Source organism: Salvelinus fontinalis, chromosome 26, assembly GCF_029448725.1.
Source record: "Salvelinus fontinalis isolate EN_2023a chromosome 26, ASM2944872v1, whole genome shotgun sequence".
In the NCBI taxonomy this organism is placed as follows: domain Eukaryota; kingdom Metazoa; phylum Chordata; class Actinopteri; order Salmoniformes; family Salmonidae; genus Salvelinus; species Salvelinus fontinalis.
The window spans coordinates 45,985,111-46,004,294 of record NC_074690.1 but is presented as its reverse complement, the minus strand read 5'-3'; the positions used below and the strand labels follow the sequence as shown (position 1 = coordinate 46,004,294).

The 19,184-nt window shown below is 46.2% G+C and overlaps 1 protein-coding gene across 1 annotated transcript in view; it reads left to right on the top strand.

Annotated features, from left to right (window-relative positions):
- The window catches only part of LOC129824452 (uncharacterized), a 145,065-nt gene extending 126,081 nt beyond the window's left edge, over window positions 1-18,984 (top strand). Inside the window, exons 22-45 of the mRNA XM_055884132.1 lie at window positions 250-306; window positions 2,664-2,741; window positions 3,657-3,810; window positions 6,309-6,401; window positions 6,643-6,729; window positions 7,067-7,244; window positions 9,385-9,557; window positions 9,656-9,811; window positions 10,863-10,999; window positions 11,448-11,595; window positions 11,855-12,000; window positions 12,800-12,975; window positions 13,138-13,285; window positions 13,500-13,696; window positions 13,919-14,153; window positions 14,421-14,526; window positions 14,904-15,111; window positions 15,418-15,551; window positions 15,648-15,803; window positions 16,080-16,223; window positions 16,564-16,685; window positions 16,923-17,078; window positions 18,202-18,222; window positions 18,898-18,984. Of these exons, the coding sequence (XP_055740107.1) occupies window positions 250-306; window positions 2,664-2,741; window positions 3,657-3,810; window positions 6,309-6,401; window positions 6,643-6,729; window positions 7,067-7,244; window positions 9,385-9,557; window positions 9,656-9,811; window positions 10,863-10,999; window positions 11,448-11,595; window positions 11,855-12,000; window positions 12,800-12,975; window positions 13,138-13,285; window positions 13,500-13,696; window positions 13,919-14,153; window positions 14,421-14,526; window positions 14,904-15,111; window positions 15,418-15,551; window positions 15,648-15,803; window positions 16,080-16,223; window positions 16,564-16,685; window positions 16,923-17,078; window positions 18,202-18,213 (3,201 nt within the window). The 3' untranslated portion in view covers window positions 18,214-18,222; window positions 18,898-18,984. The remainder of the gene's footprint in view (window positions 1-249; window positions 307-2,663; window positions 2,742-3,656; window positions 3,811-6,308; window positions 6,402-6,642; window positions 6,730-7,066; window positions 7,245-9,384; window positions 9,558-9,655; window positions 9,812-10,862; window positions 11,000-11,447; window positions 11,596-11,854; window positions 12,001-12,799; window positions 12,976-13,137; window positions 13,286-13,499; window positions 13,697-13,918; window positions 14,154-14,420; window positions 14,527-14,903; window positions 15,112-15,417; window positions 15,552-15,647; window positions 15,804-16,079; window positions 16,224-16,563; window positions 16,686-16,922; window positions 17,079-18,201; window positions 18,223-18,897) is intronic.
- Window positions 18,985-19,184: the final 200 nt, after the last annotated feature.

Here is a 19,184-nt window from a genome sequence, read left to right as displayed (position 1 = left end):
TCATGTTACAGTAGCAACAGTAATGGGTTGGGGCTAGGGTTGTAATTGAAAGATTTTGGGGAGTGGCCAGTTGGGCTAGTAGACCACAATTTCTACTAGCCAAGGTGACATTCTACTAGCCATTGTACTAGCCAAGATTCCAATATTTGATAAGTCAACATTTCTGTCTTGTTTGGCACATTTTCTACTAGGCTAGCCTGGCACTAGCCTTCTCCCTTTGAACATGTTCTGTGTTTCCCCTGTCTTCAGGAGGAAGTGATGGTCATTGATGAGTTCGCTGCTGTCACTGTGTCTGACCAGCTGTGGGTAAGGCCTGACTGGTGCTGTGCCCCAGTGCCAACGGTGGTCCACTGAGCTCTGTGTGTGACCTGCTGCTTCTTTCAGTCTCTTCTGTTCTGTTGTTCAGTGTTGCTGTGGTCTGATGAGGTTTGCAAAATATTTTGAACTTTCCCTCAATTCCCAGGTTGTTCAGAAATCCCGGTGGAAGAATTCCCCAATTTTCCTAGTTATTCCCTCCTTGGAAAACCTGGAAATTTTGGGAAAATTACCAGAAATTTGCTACTCTAGTTGTTCACTGCTCTTCAGTGTTGCTGTTCACTGCTCTGCAGTGTTGCTGTTCACTGCTCTTCAGTGTTGCCGTTCACTGCTCTTCAGTGTTGCCGTTCACTGCTCTTCAGTGTTGCCGTTCACTGCTCTTCAGTGTTGCCGTTCACTGCTCTTCAGTGTTGCCGTTCACTGCTCTTCAGTGTTGCCGTTCACTGCTCTGCAGTGTTGCCGTTCACTGCTCTGCAGTGTTGCCGTTCACTGCTCTGCAGTGTTGCCGTTCACTGCTCTTCAGTGTTGCCGTTCACTGCTCTGCAGTGTTGCCGTTCACTGCTCTGCAGTGTTGCCGTTCACTGCTCTGCAGTGTTGCCGTTCACTGCTCTGCAGTGTTGCCGTTCACTGCTCTGCAGTGTTGCCGTTCACTGCTCTGCAGTGTTGCCGTTCACTGCTCTTCAGTGTTGCCGTTCACTGCTCTGCAGTGTTGCCGTTCACTGCTCTGCAGTGTTGCCGTTCACTGCTCTTCAGTGTTGCCGTTCACTGCTCTTCAGTGTTGCCGTTCACTGCTCTTCAGTGTTGCCGTTCACTGCTCTGCAGTGTTGCCGTTCACTGCTCTGCAGTGTTGCCGTTCACTGCTCTGCAGTGTTGCCGTTCACTGCTCTGCAGTGTTGCTGTGGTCGGATGCTATCCTACCTCTGACGGTTTGTGGCTGTGTTATGGGATGCCGGTGATGGACTTGACTCTGCTTCTTTTTCCCTAAGCTTCCGATTGAACTTCTTGCACTTTGCTCGGTTTGAAGTCAATATAGCTAGCTACGCTTATAGTGTTCAGAGATAAGATGCGATGTGTTTGTTGCTGCCGGTCACTGCTTGTTTTTTGCTTCAAAATGTTTGCTTTTTGAACTGCACACTGCATAGTAGTGATGGAGAGAGACTTGATTCACACAGGGGTTCTTCCTTTAAACGTTTTGAGCTCATGCTGCAACCGTTTGTGGTAGACGGTGGTAAATTGCGTCGTCTCAGCAACTATGGCGGACGCTTAAATGACGCGCCATAGAATTCTGCGGCACCCCGCAGGCTGTGCTGCGGTACGCCGCGACTTTTAAAGGAAGAACCACTGTCCCAAGTCAGTAGTGACAGAAACAAATGGCCTCTCTTCATGACTGTATCACAGACTGTCACTGAGACAGTCGTCGCTGGCTTGTCTAGACCAGGGTTTCCCTTATTCGGTTCTGGGGTCCCGCCTGTGTGTACGTTTTAGTTTTTGCCCTAGCACTCCACAGCTGATTCAAATAATCAAAGCATGATGATGGTTATTTGAATCAGCTGTGTGGTGGGTGTTAGATACAGCAGCTGCAATGTGCATTGCCCGTTACCGATTAATTCGTATTCAAGCGCCTCTGTATGTGTTCATGATTAAACGTTTAACACTTGCACGCCAGTGGTGGCTGGTGGGACTTTCAATCGGAGAACGGGCTCATAGTAATGGATGGAACGGAATAAATGGAATGGTATCAAACACATCAAAGACATTGTTTCATGAGTTGGATAGTGTTCCATTTTTTTCCATTCCAGCCATTGCTATGTGTCGTCCTCCCCTCACCAGACTCCACTGTTGCATGTCTTTGCATTTCATGTGACGTGTACGGATGTGAGGGGCTCAGGCGATGGTGCTCTGGAGATGTGGTCTCTCTTTTAAAGGGGGAAATGCACTGTGAACCAGATAAAAGTTTGACTGGGGAACGCCGGCTCAGTCTGCTTCAGCCATGGAAACATCATCATGACTTCAGACTTGATTTATCCAAAATAATCTCTGTGAGTTGTCCCTCAGTGGCTCTCAGTATCTCGCTCTGGGTCTCTTAGTCACAATTATCATTTCTGGTTTGGAATGGTGTGGTCTCTCTCCTTTGCATCCTTTCTCCAGTAGTGTTGGGGCGGTATTCAGATTTTCCCCGGTATACCCCGGTATACGGTATGATCATATACCTGGCTGCACAACCACATTCTCTAGCATCCCTCTGTATATGTCTGCCTGATTGTAACTTTCTTCCCCATCCCTCTCCATTGCCTCCCTCCACCATCTCTTCTCCTCTTATCCACGTATCCAATCACCTCTGTCCTTAGGAGCCTGTCTTTTCCTCCACATATTTTCCTCCAATCTCCCTTGGCCATAAGTGCCAAGTTATTGACCTTCATAGTCAGGTAAGAACACGCACCGGACCAGCCACGTTTCACTGTTCTGCTTGGGCTGTGTCTCAAATTGCACCCCATTCCTTATGTAGTGCACTACTTTTGACCAGGGCACATACGGCTCTGGTCACCTATCCCGTATTTAGGGAACTACTTTTGACCAGAATCCTATGGGGCCTGGTCGAAAGTAGGGCATTATATAGGGATTAGGGTGTCATTTAAGAGTCAGCCGGTGGTCTTCCATTGTCCCTTCATGCATGTCATTGAAAGGTTAGGTGATTATGCATCTGTCTTTTCCCTGTCCACTAAAATCTAAGTTGGTTACGTTAATGATTGTGCACACGATTTGAACCCCTCCCCCTATTGCTACTTATCTTACTGTACTCTTGTCTCTTTGTTTTGTGTGTATGAGTAGTAGTACACCTCTATGGGATAGTCCTACAAAGGCAAAGCCACTGTACTGTGCTGCTATCATTTCCAAGGTTTTGTGGTTTTGTCCTCATATAAATCAGAGCAGTTGTGGCTGGTGTCACTAAGTCGGAGGATGGACTCATTGTGATGGCTGGAACAGAATTGTTGCAGCCTAATGGCTATGACTCATCCTCCGTTCACCAGCCACTACTGATTTCCACTTTTATTTTCTCTCATATTATCAGAGTGATACAGTGACCTTCAGTGGTGTAGTGGAGGGTAAACACTATTTATGCACCTTTTTTATTTTGCGTGAGCATTTACCCACCTTTTGCTGAAAACAAATGCATTTAAAGTATAGGGAGCATTACTTTAGTCACAGCGAGCGGCGATCAACGTTTTACAAACCTATTTATTCACTAATACATCACTGGTGACTTCACTGTACAGCATTTAACCCTATGTGAAAACCCTGTACTAACCAGTAGGTAACAGTGTGTAACTGTGTGTGTTCAGAGGATGGGAGAGGAGATGGAGAACCAGGCTCAGATGTCCATAGAGGAGAGGAAGCAGATGATCTCAACACGGGAGGAGTCCTGGGTGTCTAAAGGCAAGGGGGTGGCCAACGACTCCACCCAGTACACTGTGGCTGCACGCATGGTCAAGAAAGGTTAGTACACTGTGGCTGCACACATGGTCAAGAAAGGTTAGTTCACAGGGGCTGCACACATGGTCAAGAAAGGTTAGTACACTGTGGCTGCACACATGGTCAAGAAAGGTTAGTTCACAGGGGCTGCACACATGGTCAAGAAAGGTTAGTACACTGTGGCTGCACACATGGTCAAGAAAGGTTAGTTCACAGGGGCTGCACACATGGTCAAGAAAGGTTAGTTCACAGGGGCTGCACACATGGTCAAGAAAGGTTAGTACACTGTGGCTGCACACATGGTCAAGAAAGGTTAGTACACTGTGGCTGCACACATGGTCAAGAAAGGTTAGTTCACAGGAGCTGCACACATGGTCAAGAAAGGTTAGTACACTGTGGCTGCACACATGGTCAAGAAAGGTTAGTACACTGTGGCTGCACACATGGTCAAGAAAGGTTAGTTCACAGGGGCTGCACACATGGTCAAGAAAGGTTAGTTCACAGGGGCTGCACACATGGTCAAGAAAGGTTAGTACACTGTGGCTGCACACATGGTCAAGAAAGGTTAGTTCACAGGGGCTGCACACATGGTCAAGAAAGGTTAGTACACTGTGGCTGCACACATGGTCGAGAAAGGTTAGTTCACAGGGGCTGCACACATGGTCGAGAAAGGTTAGTACACTGTGGCTGCACACATGGTCAAGAAAGGTTAGTACACTGTGGCTGCACACATGGTCAAGAAAGGTTAGTACACTGTGGCTGCACACATAGTCGAGAAAGGTTAGTACACTGTGGCTGCACACATAGTCGAGAAAGGTTAGTACACCTTGGCATCACACATGGTCAAGAAAGGTTAGTACACTGTGGCTGCACACATGGTCGAGAAAGGTTAGTACACCTTGGCATCACACATGGTCAAGAAAGGTTAGTACACTGTGGCTGCACACATGGTCAAGAAAGGTTAGTACACCGTGGCTGCACGCATGGTCAAGAAAGGTCAGAGCACGGCCCACTGATGGTCAACTTATCCGGTCCGCATGCTTCCCAGCCAAAACATTACATTTTTTTGTTCAGCTGTTCGTTCACACAAAATATGTTCTCGAGGCAGGCCGAAGTTTGTAAGCCAAAGTCTACGCACCTTTGTTGGTGATTGGGCAACAGTAGGGATTCTTCAATTAAGTGTAGGTTGTCATTGTCAACGACAGACGACAGACGACTCGTTTTCATGCAATTGTTTTCACTTGAGAAATACTGCACCAAACATCCTAGTTAGATGTAACATTGCATGTCTAAGATCTCCTGGGCAAAAACTTCTAAATGAATGACAGATTTCTGGAGTTATCTTAGATGAATTCTGACTATTTTGAGGAAGTGTATACTGGCTACGGTGTCTCAAGGTGGACAAACGGTACTATTGCAGCTTTTTTCTCGTTTTTCAAGTGAAGGTCGAAGGTATGCGAGCACACCTGTTCGTTTTGCCTTGCGGAGTTCGGGCTAGGCGCCAGCCAAACCAGAGCATGTGCAAGTCCACTGACGCTACCCAACTACAAATAAATAAAAAAATATATAACATCAAAACACTATTTATTTCACAAGGGGAATGAATAGGCAGGAAGGCAGATATATAACCACCATACATAACAACAGATGAGATGATCACGACAACTACACACCGATAGATATTAAAACAAGACGTTTTCTTTTAGAAAACCAAATCTCTATTTTTTTATGTAAATGGCATGTTCTTGAAGGGTTCAGACACTTCACTTCCTCATCCTCGTTGTGCAGTACGGGGCCACTGAAAAAACACGATCAAAGGTTCCAAAAACATTACTTTTAGAAATGGCAAATCTCTCTGCACGGTGATGCAGATCTTTAAATGTTGTACACGTGGAATTGTGCCATTCCTAACTTTATCCGCAAGGTTCTATTCAATTTTGTTGAAACTCGAGTGATTACCTCTCTCTCCATTCTACAGGTAACTGCCGAAATAAAGGAAACCTTGAAAAAACGAGGGATACAAAGAATATTTGAAAGCAGCTGCTTCCACACAGGAAGTTCCAGACATTTGTACAATATATGCCAAGGTGCATTGAAGCTGTTCTGGCAGTGGCCCAAAGCCCTATTAAGACACTATGTCGGTGTTTCCTTTATTTTGGCAGTTACCTGTAGCGGCAGGCTACACGGAGAAGGGAACAGCTGGATAGGGGAAACGGCTCGAGTGGCACAAAAGTAGTGAACATAACGTTGCGGATCGAGTTCAGAATGACACGGCTTCATTTGTACAACATCTAAAGACCTGCATCGCTATGCTGAGATCTTTGCTGTTTCTAAAAGGACGTATAGGGTGGTTTTTGTTCGTGGTTTTTTCAGGGCCCCCATGTTGCACAACAAGGATGAGAAAGGTATTCGCTGTTTGGGGTAAGTTGATAAAAACAAGTGAAATCACAAGAAAGGTTTCTGGACCCTAGAGGATAGTATGATTTTCTTTCCTCTCAGTGTGTGTGTGGTTGTGTTTGCAGGTCTGGCAGCCTCCTCCTCAGCCATCAGCCCCATCCTGTCTCCTGTCTCCACCAAACTCAAGAGCAACGTGCCTGTCATCAAACCGCAGGAGGGTCAGTCATACACTTAATGAAAGATGCAATGTAGGACTGGAGAATTCCAAGTACTTTCCCCCCAATTTTTCTGAAATCCTGGTTGGAGGACACATGGATTTCCTGCTAATTCCCTCCTGATTCAAGGAACCTTCCAACCGGGATTTGGAGAACGTTACCAGAACTGTTACCACAACATGACCATACTATATCTGTCAGGAGTATTTGTAACTCTGTCTGATCTGGTGTTTTATCCATCCAGAAATCGAAGCCAGACCAGAGATGAACTTGGAGTCAGATGAAAAGCTGGATAAATTGGAGACATTTTTGGGACGTCTGAACAGTAAAGGTTGGTGCTAATCGTTTTTTCAGTTGCCTCGACCCACGCCATCAAATGCTTTTCAGTGACGTAACTGGCTCAAGATGTTTCAAGAGTGTTGTGAGACAGAAGATGAAATATCGAATACCAGTGTGGGCTTGTGAGGAAGGAAGCTATTCTGTTAATCAAGCATCGGGAAGTCTGCTACAGTAGTCATTTACAGTAGTGATTGGACCTTTACTGTGTTTCTATCAGTGGCAGGTCTTCAGGAGACCGCCCTAACAGTGACAGAGAGGGAGTAGATGGGCTCCTGCCGTATGGGCTGCTCTGGCTTGGACAAGGCTTACTTTACTGTGTTCCCCCCTAGTGGCAGCTCTTCAGGAGACCACTCTGACCGTGACAGAGAAGGCTGTGAAGGAGGTGATGAGGATGGACGATGAGATCTTCTCCAAGTTCTACCGTCACGTGGCTGACTTCCCACGCATGCCCAGCAGGATCGAGATCGACGAGGACTTTGATGCCATCTTCGGCACTCAGGCGCCCAAGTAAGCAAATGACTTACCGAATAATGATGTCTTTTCTCTCGGGTTGCAACATTCTGTTAACCTCTACCGAGCACCTACCCCGGGTCCGGGAGCACCCCCCACCCCCCCCCACACTGATTAGCATCGCTAGCATAGCGTCACAATTAAATAGTAGCATCTAAATATCATTAAATCACAAGTCCAAGACACCTAATGAAAGATACAGATCCTGTGAATAAAGCCACCATTTCAGATTTTTAAAATGTTTTACAGGGAAGACACAATATGTAAATCTATTAGCTAAACACGTTAGCAAAAATCACCATTTTTCTTGTCCACCATTTTCTCTCAACACCAGTAGCTATCACCAATTCGGCTAAACTAAGATATTGATAGCCCCTAACCAAGAAAAAACCTCCTCAGATGAGTCTGATAACATATTTATGGTATAGGATAGGTTTTGTTAGAAAAATGTGCATATTTCAGGTAGATGTCATAGGTTACAATTGCACCCACCGTCACAAATGGACTAGAATAACTACATAGAGCAACGTGTTTACCTACTTACTAATCATCAAACATTTCGTAAAAATACACAGCAAACACTAATCGAAAGACACAGATCCTGTGAATACAGACAATATTTCAGATTTTCTAAGTGTCTTACAGCGAAAACACAATAAATCGTTATATTAGCATACCACATATGCAAACGTTACCAGAGCATTGATTCTAGCCAAAGAGAGCGATAACGTAAACATCGCCAAAATATATTAATTTTTTCACTAACCTTCTCAGAATTCTTCCGATGACACTCCTGTAACATCACATTACACAATCCATATAGAGTTTGATCGAAAATGTGCATATTTAGCGGCACAAATCGTGCTTACACAATGGAAATACTGTCCAACTACTCAAGCAATCTGCCCGGCAGCATCATGATAATACAACTATTTTTATCGAAAACTATTCATAAACTTGACTAAAAAAATACAGGTTGGACATGAAATGAAAGATGTATTAGTTATTAATGCAACCGCAGAGTTAGATTTTTAAAATTAACGTTACTAGACATACAGTGTGCGTTACAGCCAGACTAGTGACGCAATAACGGCGTCACTAATCACCATTATTGAGTTTACATTTTTCCACATAAAAACGGAATAACATCATAAATAGCTCTTACTTTTCGACGAGCTTCCATCAGAATCTTGCCATGGTTGTTCTTTGTCCAAAAGAATCGTTGCTTGGTTGTAAAACGTTGCATTCAACTTCTGATATAGCAGCTAACTATAGCTAACAATTGCTAACATTAGCTAACGTGTCCAAATCCTCAATACGCAATACTGAGGAAATTCCGAAAAATAGCAATATACTCGCATAATCTGATATAACTCGGTTTCAAATAGCTTCTTTATGATGTTTCTAACACCTATATCAAATTAAATTACAGACTGATATATCTAAAGTTCATTACTGAGCGCTCAAATGGCATGCCCAGGTCTCTCTCTGCGTAAAGTTCAACGTCGAAAAGATGGCGCACCTCACTCCTTGGTGTTTTATAACCTCTGAGAGCCACCTAGGAAGCCCATTCCACTTCTCATTGGTTACTGACATCCAGGGGAAGGCGGGTGCAGTTCGTGTCGTTCCATAGGATATACACACCCCTTTAAACTGAACTGAGATCAGAGCTTCGCTCTCAGACCTTCGCTCTCAGACCTTCGCAAAACCTGTCATGGGTTTCGCTGTAGAAAAAGTTCTGTTCCACTCAGACATAATTCAAACGGCTATAGAAACTAGATAGTGTTTTCTATCCAATAATAACAATAATATGCATATTGTACGATCAAGAATTGAGTAGGAATCCGTTTCATCTGTAGAGACAATTATGCTAATTTGAAACAGCACCCCCTATAGTCGCAAGAAGTTAACTTTCCCCAACACATTTTCCAGAAATCCTGGTTGGAATATTCCTGGAATCAGGAGAAATTCTGGAGTTACAGGATTTCTGCAAGCCTACTTTGGTCGGAGCAGACGTGTGGCATTGGGTGTAGCTCCATTGCATGGAGTTTCACTCCATCTCTGTCCTCCCTGCCCCTCTTCCTGTCCCTTTCTCCCTCGCCCCCTCTCTTCCTGCCCTCTGTCCCTCCCTGTGCAGGTTGACCTCAGCCATAGCGCAGCACAAACGAGCAATGAGACCATCGAGGAACGTCCGGGCGTCTAAGAACCCTCTGAAGATGCTGGCGGCCAGGGAGGACATCAGACACGAGTACACTGAGCAGAGGCTCAACATCGGCCTCATAGAGAGCAAGAGGATCACGGATGAGAAGAGTGAGTGTGTGTGTGTGCAAGTCAGAGGGAGTGTGTGTGTTCCTGTGTGTCACACATAGTGTCTAGCCCTCACACGCTCCCTGTCCTGTGAGTTTTAGTGAGTAAGACTTCGGAGTACTCGGACGCGGCCCTGGCTGGACTGGCCAGTAAGGAGAACTTCAGTAACGTGAGTCTGAGGAGCGTCAACATCTCCGAGCAGATGTCCAACAACAGCGCCGTGCCGTACAAGAACGTCATGCTGATGCAGGTCAAAGGTGAGATGCCTACTGCATTGCTGTGCTTTATTCATTAGTGCACCGTTGTTTCAAAATGTAGATACAGTACCTCCCTGTTTCTGTCAGTTTTCGTACGTTTCATACCTAATGAATATGACCTCGATGTGTCTTTAGTATCTTTCCCATTCATTTTGGGATTGAGGCCTGTAGCTTGATCCACAGTACAGATAGCATGGGATATATTCTCACTTTTAAGGTCTTAAAACGTCGGACAAACTTTGGTTTTGAGGTGAGCTGTATCAACTCAAGACCCGCATTTATTTTGACATTGACCAATGTCATAGGAAGATATGAACAGGACAGAGAATATTCCATAGCCAGGTTGTTCCTTGAATGAGGACAGGTAAAGAGAACAAATGAAGTTATTTCTGGAGAACTCTGCGTCATTGAAGTAGGATGTTGCCCCCAAAACGGCACCCTATTCCCTTCATAGTTCAGTTCTTTTTTACCAAGGCCCATATGGCTCTGGTCAAAAGTAGTGCACTTTTAGGAAATAGTATGCCATTTGAGACGCGAGCAGGGTCCTGTGTTGTCTGCTAACCTCTCTCTGTGTGTGTGTGTGTGTGTGTGTGTGTGTTCAACCTGCTAGAGAGCACAAGATATTAGGGCCAGTCATGCAAAGGGGAAAGATGAGGAGGAAATAGATTAGAGTTGGAAGGAGAGGGTCACGTTGGGATAGTTAAAACATGTGGTTGACACACACACACACACACACTCACACCAAATCAAGAATGTGATTTCCTGTGCAGATGTGACCGTGTCCACCTTCTAGACTAAAATAATCAAGCCCAGAATAGCAGAGTTGCTCGGATCATGACAGAGAATGAATTGTATCCTGAGCCTCAGGTTGCGTTCAAAATGTCACCCTATTGCCTCTATACTGTAGTGCACTACTTTTGATCAGAGCCCTATGGGCCCTTATTCCCTTGAAGCTTTTGTCAGGGAATATGGTGCCATGTAGTGCACTACTGTATATTGGGAACAGGGTGCCATTTCCGACGCAATCTCACCCTCTCTCTTATCTACCCAGGCCGCCGTCACGTCCAGACCAGACTAGTGGAGCCCAGAGCCTCGGCCCTGAACAGTGGCGACTGCTTCCTCCTGGTTACTCCTCAACACTGCTTTGTTTGGATGGGAGAGTTCTCTAATGTCATCGAGAAAGCCAAAGTGAGTCCCTGTTTCCTGACTGTGCATATGTGTATGTCTATGTGTGTGTGTGTGTATGACTGTGTGAGGTGGGCGAGAAAGGCAAAGTGAGTCCTCGTCTCTCCAACTGTGTCAGTGTTGAAAAAAACGACTTCCAGGATTAAGGAAATGTCTTGTGCGTTAATCCCAGTCCTCTCGGGTTGGGTTAGCTACAATTTGTGATTTAAAAGCTCGGGGGTTATTTTAGGGTGCAGGCAAATGTTTAATAAGGCCTTTTGGATGGACTTTAACGTCTCCCACACAGGCAACAGCTGGTGATGTGTTGTCGTGTTTTTCTGGTTGAAGCAGACGCGTGTTCTGCGGTATTTGGTATTGTACTGTATGTACGGTATTGACATGTACAGTGTATGTATTTCTATTATAGTGACATTTTCTCTGTTGTTGTGTGTGTATCTCTCTCGTACTGTAGGCTTCTGAGCTGGCATTGTTCATCCAGACTAAGAAGGATCTGGGCTGCAGAGCGAGCCAGATCCAGACCATCGAGGAGGGGGTCGACCCCCAGAGCCCTGCGGCCACAGAGTTCTGGAAGATCCTGAGAGGAGAGCAGACCTACCAGTGTAAAGCAACAGCATCAGAGGCCATGGCCGTGTCACAATTCTCCACCTCCCCCAAAAAATGTGTACTTGCACACTTTTGAAAAGCATTGGTGGAGTCACTGGATGGCGGGAGTTTCCACCATTTTGTTAAATCATGACGGGAAGTGTGCAAGTGCACACTTTAGGAAAGAGTGGAGAATTGGGGACTAAGTTCATTGAAACTGTTTAGCTACAAGTCTTTATCTGGATATCTTATGTGTTTGTGTGTGTCCTCCGACAGCGGCGGGGCCACCAGAGGAGGATGAGCTGTTTGAGAGTGCCATAGTGGAGACTAACTGTATTTTCCGTCTGCTGGATGACAAGCTGGTTCCTGATGATGACCAGTGGGGGAAGGTTCCTCACAGCACACTACTGGAGTCCAAAGAGGTACGTGATTGGACTGATCAAGTAAGGCATGTGATATATCAGAGATGATGGAATAGAATGATCGTCAACCGAAGATATTGTCATAGAATTATAATATAGTTTCTATGGGTTTTATACACATTTTCTGTATAAATAGCCTCTAAAATATATGTAAACAGACATGCTTTCATTTTAGTTTCCTTGGAAAACTGTGTGCTCTTGCTCTTGTGTGTGTCTTGTATGACACCATTTCAGTATTTGCTGCATTTACAACTTGTCTAAGTCCCGTAAACCAGCTGATTTCAGCCAGTGTGTGGCTGTGGATTGACTGCATTGTTTTAGTTCATGGAATCCTTCCTCTAAAACTGGCTGGCTAGCTAGATAACAAACATACAGTGCAGGTAAATGATTCAACTTCATTATTTTATACATTATCCTATCACAACACTGGCAAACCATGGTTGACCAACTCCCTGACCAAAATGGCTGCCCTTTATCCCATCATAAAACGGTTAATATCCATGCTACTATTCCAATCCCTTAATCTATGGTCCTAACCATGGAGATCCTATTAAATTAATTCCCAATTCTATGGTCCTCTAAATATATGGCTGTTTTCCGTATGTTGGAAGCAGTTTGATACCGTTCCATTAATTCCATTCCAGCCATTACAATGAGCCCGTCCTCCTATAGCTCATCCCACCAGCCTCCTATGCTATCAATAAATATTATTGCAACCAAATGTTTACCAGAATGGCCATCGCTCTGTGCCCATTCTGATGCCACACTGGCACACTGTTGTTTTTGTGCCCCCCTGCAGGTGTTGGTGTTTGACTTTGGCAGTGAGGTGTATGTGTGGCATGGTAAGGAGGTGACTCTGGCCCAGAGGAAAGTAGCCTTCCAGCTGGCTAAACACCTGTGGAATGGAACCTTTGACTACACCTGCTGCGATATCAACCCTCTGGACCCTGGAGGATGCAATACACTCATACCCAGGCAGGCAACCAACACACACGCACAGTCTCTCTCCCTCTCTCATCACACTCACTCACTCACTCCACCACTTACTCAAATCATCACCTCAGGGACTGTTTGTCCTAGATTTTTTTGTGTATAGGCCTGTGCTCTCACTCTCTTGTTCGGTGTGTGTGTCTACAGGAAGGGCCAGGGCCGTCCTGACTGGGCCATATTCGGCAGGCTGACAGAGCACAATGAGACTACCCTGTTCAAAGAGAAGTTCCTGGACTGGGCAGACACTAAGAAACCCCAATCAAAGAACACCAATGAGCAAGTGAGTGAGCACAAGGTATGTCCTGCTGACTCGCTCCGTCTCTCTCTCTCATTCCTGATCCTTCTCTTTCTCGCTCCCTTTGTCTCTCTCTCTCTCTCTGTCTACCCTTTCATACTTCGTTCATACTTCTTCCGCTATCTGTTTTTTCATCAGACCCCATGACCCAAGAGTTTTTTGAATGACACTCTCTCTCTCTCTACACCCCTCTCTATCTCCCTCTCTCTCTCAGGAGATGCCGGGGCGGGAGTGCAGGCCGTACGATGCAGCATTGATGCTGCCTGTACTCCAGACAGCAGTCAGCACGGTGCTGGACGGGATGAACGTGGGCCGAGGCCACGGCTCTATAGAAGGAGAGGACAGGATGAGGACTCTAGAGATCACCACGGTGTCGGTGGATGTCTGGCACATCCTGGAGTTTGACTACAGGTCAGTCCCCCCCCAAAAAAATGAATGAATTTGACTTGACATTTTAAAATGACGTATAGAGCTACCTCAGCCATTGGAGTACGACAATACATACATTCAAATCTAGGATTAAAAGCGCAATAAAGTCGACCACAATTTCCATTGTGGTCCTTACTATTTAAAAGTGCAACGCACAGTGGGAAAAATGCTATACAAATCAAATGGATATGCTTCTTATCCCAGCCGGCTACCCAAGCAGAGTATAGGCCAGTTCCACGAGGGAGACGCGTACGTTGTGAAGTGGAAGTACATGGTGAGCGCAGCAGTTGGGAGGAGGCAGAACCCGGAGTTGAGGAGTGCGGGCCCTGGCAAAGAAAAGTGCTGCTACTTCTTCTGGCAGGGACGGCACTCCACCGTGAGCGAGAAAGGAACGTCAGCACTGATGACAGTGGAGCTGGATGAGGAGAGAGGGGCACAGGTACTGTCAACCTGTAAATACTAAGGGTGCATCTCAAATGGCACCCTATTCCCTATATACTGCACTCCTTTTAAACTAAGCCTCCATACCAGACCAGAGAGCACTATATAGAAAATGCACTTTTGTACTGCACTATATAGGGAAAAGGGTGTCATTTTGGATGGAGCCTAAATCCATGCATACATGTATCTACTGTCACTGATCTGAGAGCAGCCCTAGATGCATATGACCTGGGTGAGCGTTGTCCCTCTGTCTCTCCCCCAACAGGTCCAGGTACAGCAGGGGAAGGAGCTCCCTTGTTTCCTCCAGTGTTTCAACGGGGGGATGATCATACACTGTGGGAAGAGAGAGGAGGAAGAGGAGAACACACAGAGTAGGGATCTCTTCTGGTTAGCAGTATGACGTCATAGCCCTCAGAGGAGTTGGTTAAGCAGTTCGATGCGGCTCTACTGTATTATCAGGAGCGCTGTTGTGTGAATAAGAGTTACAAAATTCCAGTAACTTTCCCCAAATTCCCAGGTTTCCCAGAAATCCTGGTTGGAAAGTTACAGGGATTGTGCAACCATATTTGTGAATGTGTGCCATGTTTGAGGGGCTTCTGACTGTGTACCTGTGTGTCTGTGATCAGGAGCAGTAGTACCAGTGTATGTGTCATACTGACCCGTACGTGTCCGTCTGTTACCAGCTGATTGGTGTCTGTACTGTGTGAGAGGGGCGGTCTCCTGACTGTTATTTCTAAACGTATTCCAGCTGAGTGGCGTCTGTACTGCGTGCGAGGGGACGTCCCGGTCGAGGGCCACCTCCTGGAGGTCGTGTGTCACTGCAGCAGCCTGCGCTCCAGGAGCTCCATGATCCTCCTGAATGTGAACAAGGCCCTCATTTACCTGTGGCACGGCTGCAAGGCCCAGCAACGCACACGCCTGGTGGGCCTCACCGCCGCGCAGAGGATCAAAGAACAGTGAGTCTGCGTCTCAAGTGGCACCATATTGCCAAAATAGTGCACTACTTTTGACCAGGGCCTATTCTTTTTCTTGATAATTTACTGTGCCAAGTAGTTGACCAGGAAAAACTCTCCTCCCTAGTCATGAAATGGATAATGAAATGTGTAATATGGGATGCTTGCGTCCCAAATGGCACCCTATGCCCAATACAGTGCGCTACTTTTGACAAGGGCCCCGAGGGCACTGTATGGGGAATAGGGTGCAGTTTGGGGGACAACCCGTTCATTGCATGTGGAGGATATGAACCATGTGTTGTCTGTTAGATGTCCGTTGGAGGCGGGGCTTCACAGCAGCAGTAAGGTGACCATCACCGAGTGTGACGAGGGATCAGAGCCCACTGGATTCTGGGATGCGGTCGGTAGGAAAGACAGGAAGGCCTACGACTGTATGCTGCAAGGTACAGTATAGTACTATTACACACACACACACACACACACACACTCCAGTTATTCATCATACTTCTGACTTACTATTATTATTCCTTTTGTTTCAGATCCGGGCAAATTTAACTTCACCCCTCGGCTGTTCCAGCTGAGCAGTTCTTCTGGGGAGTTTGTAGCCGCAGAGTTCTACCACCCCTCCAGAGTTCCAGACCTGGTCAGCTCTCTGCCCTTCCTTCAGGAGGATCTGTACCAGGCCTCCCAGCCGGGTGAGTCCTACAATACAATACAGTACCATACAACACATTGCAATGCAGTGCAACACAACACAAATACTGTATATAAGCCTTGGAAGGGGATTAGGTCTGTTTAAGGTTGATTTACCTGCAATCAAATGTCAGAGGCTGTTTGTTTGATTGTTCCCAGCAGTAGTACCGTAAAGTTAGGTCCACATTCATCTTAAAGAAACCAACCGTCCCTCTGCGCTCACTGTGGCCTTACTACTGGAAATAGCTGATTTGGAATGACTTTCTCTTCCGGTATAGCTCTGTTCCTGGTGGATAACTTCCACGAGGTGTACCTGTGGCAGGGCTGGTGGCCCCAGGACAGCGAGAGCCCCGGCTCCGCCAGGATACGATGGGACATGGACAGGAAGTGCGCCATGGAAACGGTGCTGCGGTACTGCAAAGGTAGACTGTGACGATGTCATCTGTTTGACATCAGTGTGATATTACACTTGAAATATGACGTCCACCTCTGACCTCTTGGTTAAATTTAAAGAGGGGCATACGTGGCGTTTGTCTTTCGTGACCATTTCGTTTCACTGTGCTGTTAACGTGTAAAGCTTTTCACTAAGGGCACGTCTCTCTAGTTAGGATTTGTTACTGACGTGTGTCCTAATTTGCATCCTATTCCGTAAAGTGTGCCCTAGTTTTGTTGTCCTCAGGGCTATGGTCAAAAGTAGTACACTATATAGGGAATAGGGTGCCATTGGGGCCACACCCTAAATGGGTTGACTTCCTCCTATAGAGAAGAATGAGAAGAAGCCTCAGAAGTCGTATCTGATCCATGCTGGTCTGGAGCCTCTCACCTTTACCAACATGTTTCCCAGCTGGGAGCACAGAGAGGACATCGCAGAGATCACTGAGAGGGTGCGTTATACGCCACGCACAGTGATCTGACAGCCCTCTTGTACATTGCACACACATACTCTGGCCACACACACCTTACACACACACACACACACACACACACACACACACACACACACACACACACACACACACACACACACACACACACACACACACACACACACACACACACACGTGCAGTGCTCTTATGTCCTTTTTCTTGGGACCATAACAGTGTGTGTGTGTGTGTGTCAGGAGGCGGAGGTGTGTAACCAAATCATCTTGGTGGAGGATGTGCTGGCCAGGCTGTGCCAGAACACCTATCCCCTGGCTGAGCTGCTGGCACGTCCCCTACCTGGGGGCGTCGACCCCCTCCGCCTGGAGATCTACCTATCAGACCAGGACTTTGAAGTGAGTTTAAGTTCAGCTGCAGTTTGCATTAAATACACAATGTGGTGAGACCACAGCATTCAGCACCAACACACCCTGTGAGAAAAGTAAACCTTGATTTAAGACTGAATGGGCTGGTTTCCCAGACAAAGGTTAGGCCTAGTCCCGGACTAAAAAGCTAAACCTTTGTCTGGGAAATATTTCCAAATGTTGTTTTGTTGAAATCAATGCATTGCAGTATGTCCATGTTAAACATAAACCAGTGTGTGTGTGTGTGCGTTCGTGTGAGGCGTGTGTGATCCCCTCTGTGTGTGATGGATGACAAGGTCAAAGGGATTTCCACAGATAAGAAGCTCAACACAAAAGCAGAACATGTGAGAAGCAGCACCTTGCTTCCTGGCTGCGGCTCGGAATAAGAGCTGTATCTGTCACACTGTGTCCTGTACATGTACCGATAGTGACAGCGGTGCATTCCAAATACCACCCTATTCCCTTTACAGTGCACTACTTTTGACATAGCCCTGGCCAAAAGTAGTGCACCATAATAGGGAATAGGATGCCATTGGCAATGGAGAGAGCGAGAGAGACAGACTGGCCCAGTCAGGTCACCCTCCATTTCACACATTACCTCAATCTGGTTGCACTCCTCTTCTCTCCCACCATTCAACAAGAGAGAGGCCCTCTCCGTTTTGTTTCTCTATTTACAGAATTCAACACACACTGGAGGAGGACAGAGTGGCTCCAGCGTCGGAGCTCACTCTGTGTACTCAGGAAATGAGTTCTCGCTCTCCTTGGGCGTCAACTCCCCTCCTCAAATAGTGTGACCATGGTTACAATGAGGAGAGAGGGCCCGGAGAGATGCTTGGTCTTTGGTCTGTAGCATGCCAATGGCACAGATACCAGGGGCTGTATGTATCAAAGCGTTTCAGAGTGGTGATCTAGGATCAGTTTAGCCTTTTAGATCACCAATGAATACGATTACATGGACAGAGATCCTAGATCAGCACTCCTACTCTGAGATGGTTGACACCTACTGATGTGATTTGTGATTAGAGTTACCGTCATTACTGTCAGCTCCCTGTTGATGTCTAATAGCTCTGTAATACACTCTTAGTCCAGGCTAACTTCTCCTCTCACCTTTCAGGCTGGGTTCTAGGGGATTCAGGTAAGCTGAGTTATTTACCACGTAGACTATGATAAATGAGCACTGGTGATTCTACTTGTCTTCAAGCACACGGCATCTTCACTCACTGTAATAACCACTGACCACGCTTGTTCCCTCTTCCTCTGGGCTGTCCTGCTCGCCTTCTCCACCTGTCTTTTCTTTCTTTCTCCACAGCAAGGTGGAGCACGGTGGATCACTTCACCTCTTTGTAGCATGGGCTCAGGCGGTGTACTACAGTATTGGAAAAAAAGGGTTCTTCGATTATCCCCATAGGAGAACCCTTTATGGTTCCAGGTGGAACTCTTTTCGATCCCATGTAGAACCCTCTGTGGAGAGGGTTTTGCATGGAACCCAAAAGGGATCTAGCTGGAACTAAAAAGGCTTCTACCTAGAACTACCTAGAACCCTACCCTACCTAGAACCCTTTTAGTAACTTCTAATAGATCCTTTTTTTTTACTAAGAGTGTACTTCTGTGTGAAACGTATTTGACTTTGAACTTTGCGGAGGCCAGAGCATGATAATCAATGATGGTTCATTATTTGACATGACATTGTTTTGAATTCGGCCAATATTGACCACCCCTATATATTGACCACCCCTGGTGACATACTGAGTTTCTTCCTCTCTCACTCTGGCAGTGTAATAATTGGAGCTGTTTCTTTCCCCCCATGCAGAAAGCATTGGACATGAAGAGAGAGGAGTACGAAGGATTACCAGGGTGGAAGCAAGTGAACTTAAAGAAAGCGAAAGGACTGTTTTAGTGTAAAGTTAAGCTGATGGTGATTGTGGAGAGAGATTAAACGCAGCACGTCTTGGACGACAGTGGAAGTTGATACAAATGCTGCTTTATTGTTAAAACCAACGTTTCTGGCTCCGGGCCTTCATCAGGTTGGTTGTGGAGAGAGAGGACGCAGAGACTGTTGTCATGATGGAGGCCACCAAGCTGTCCCGCCTCAGCACT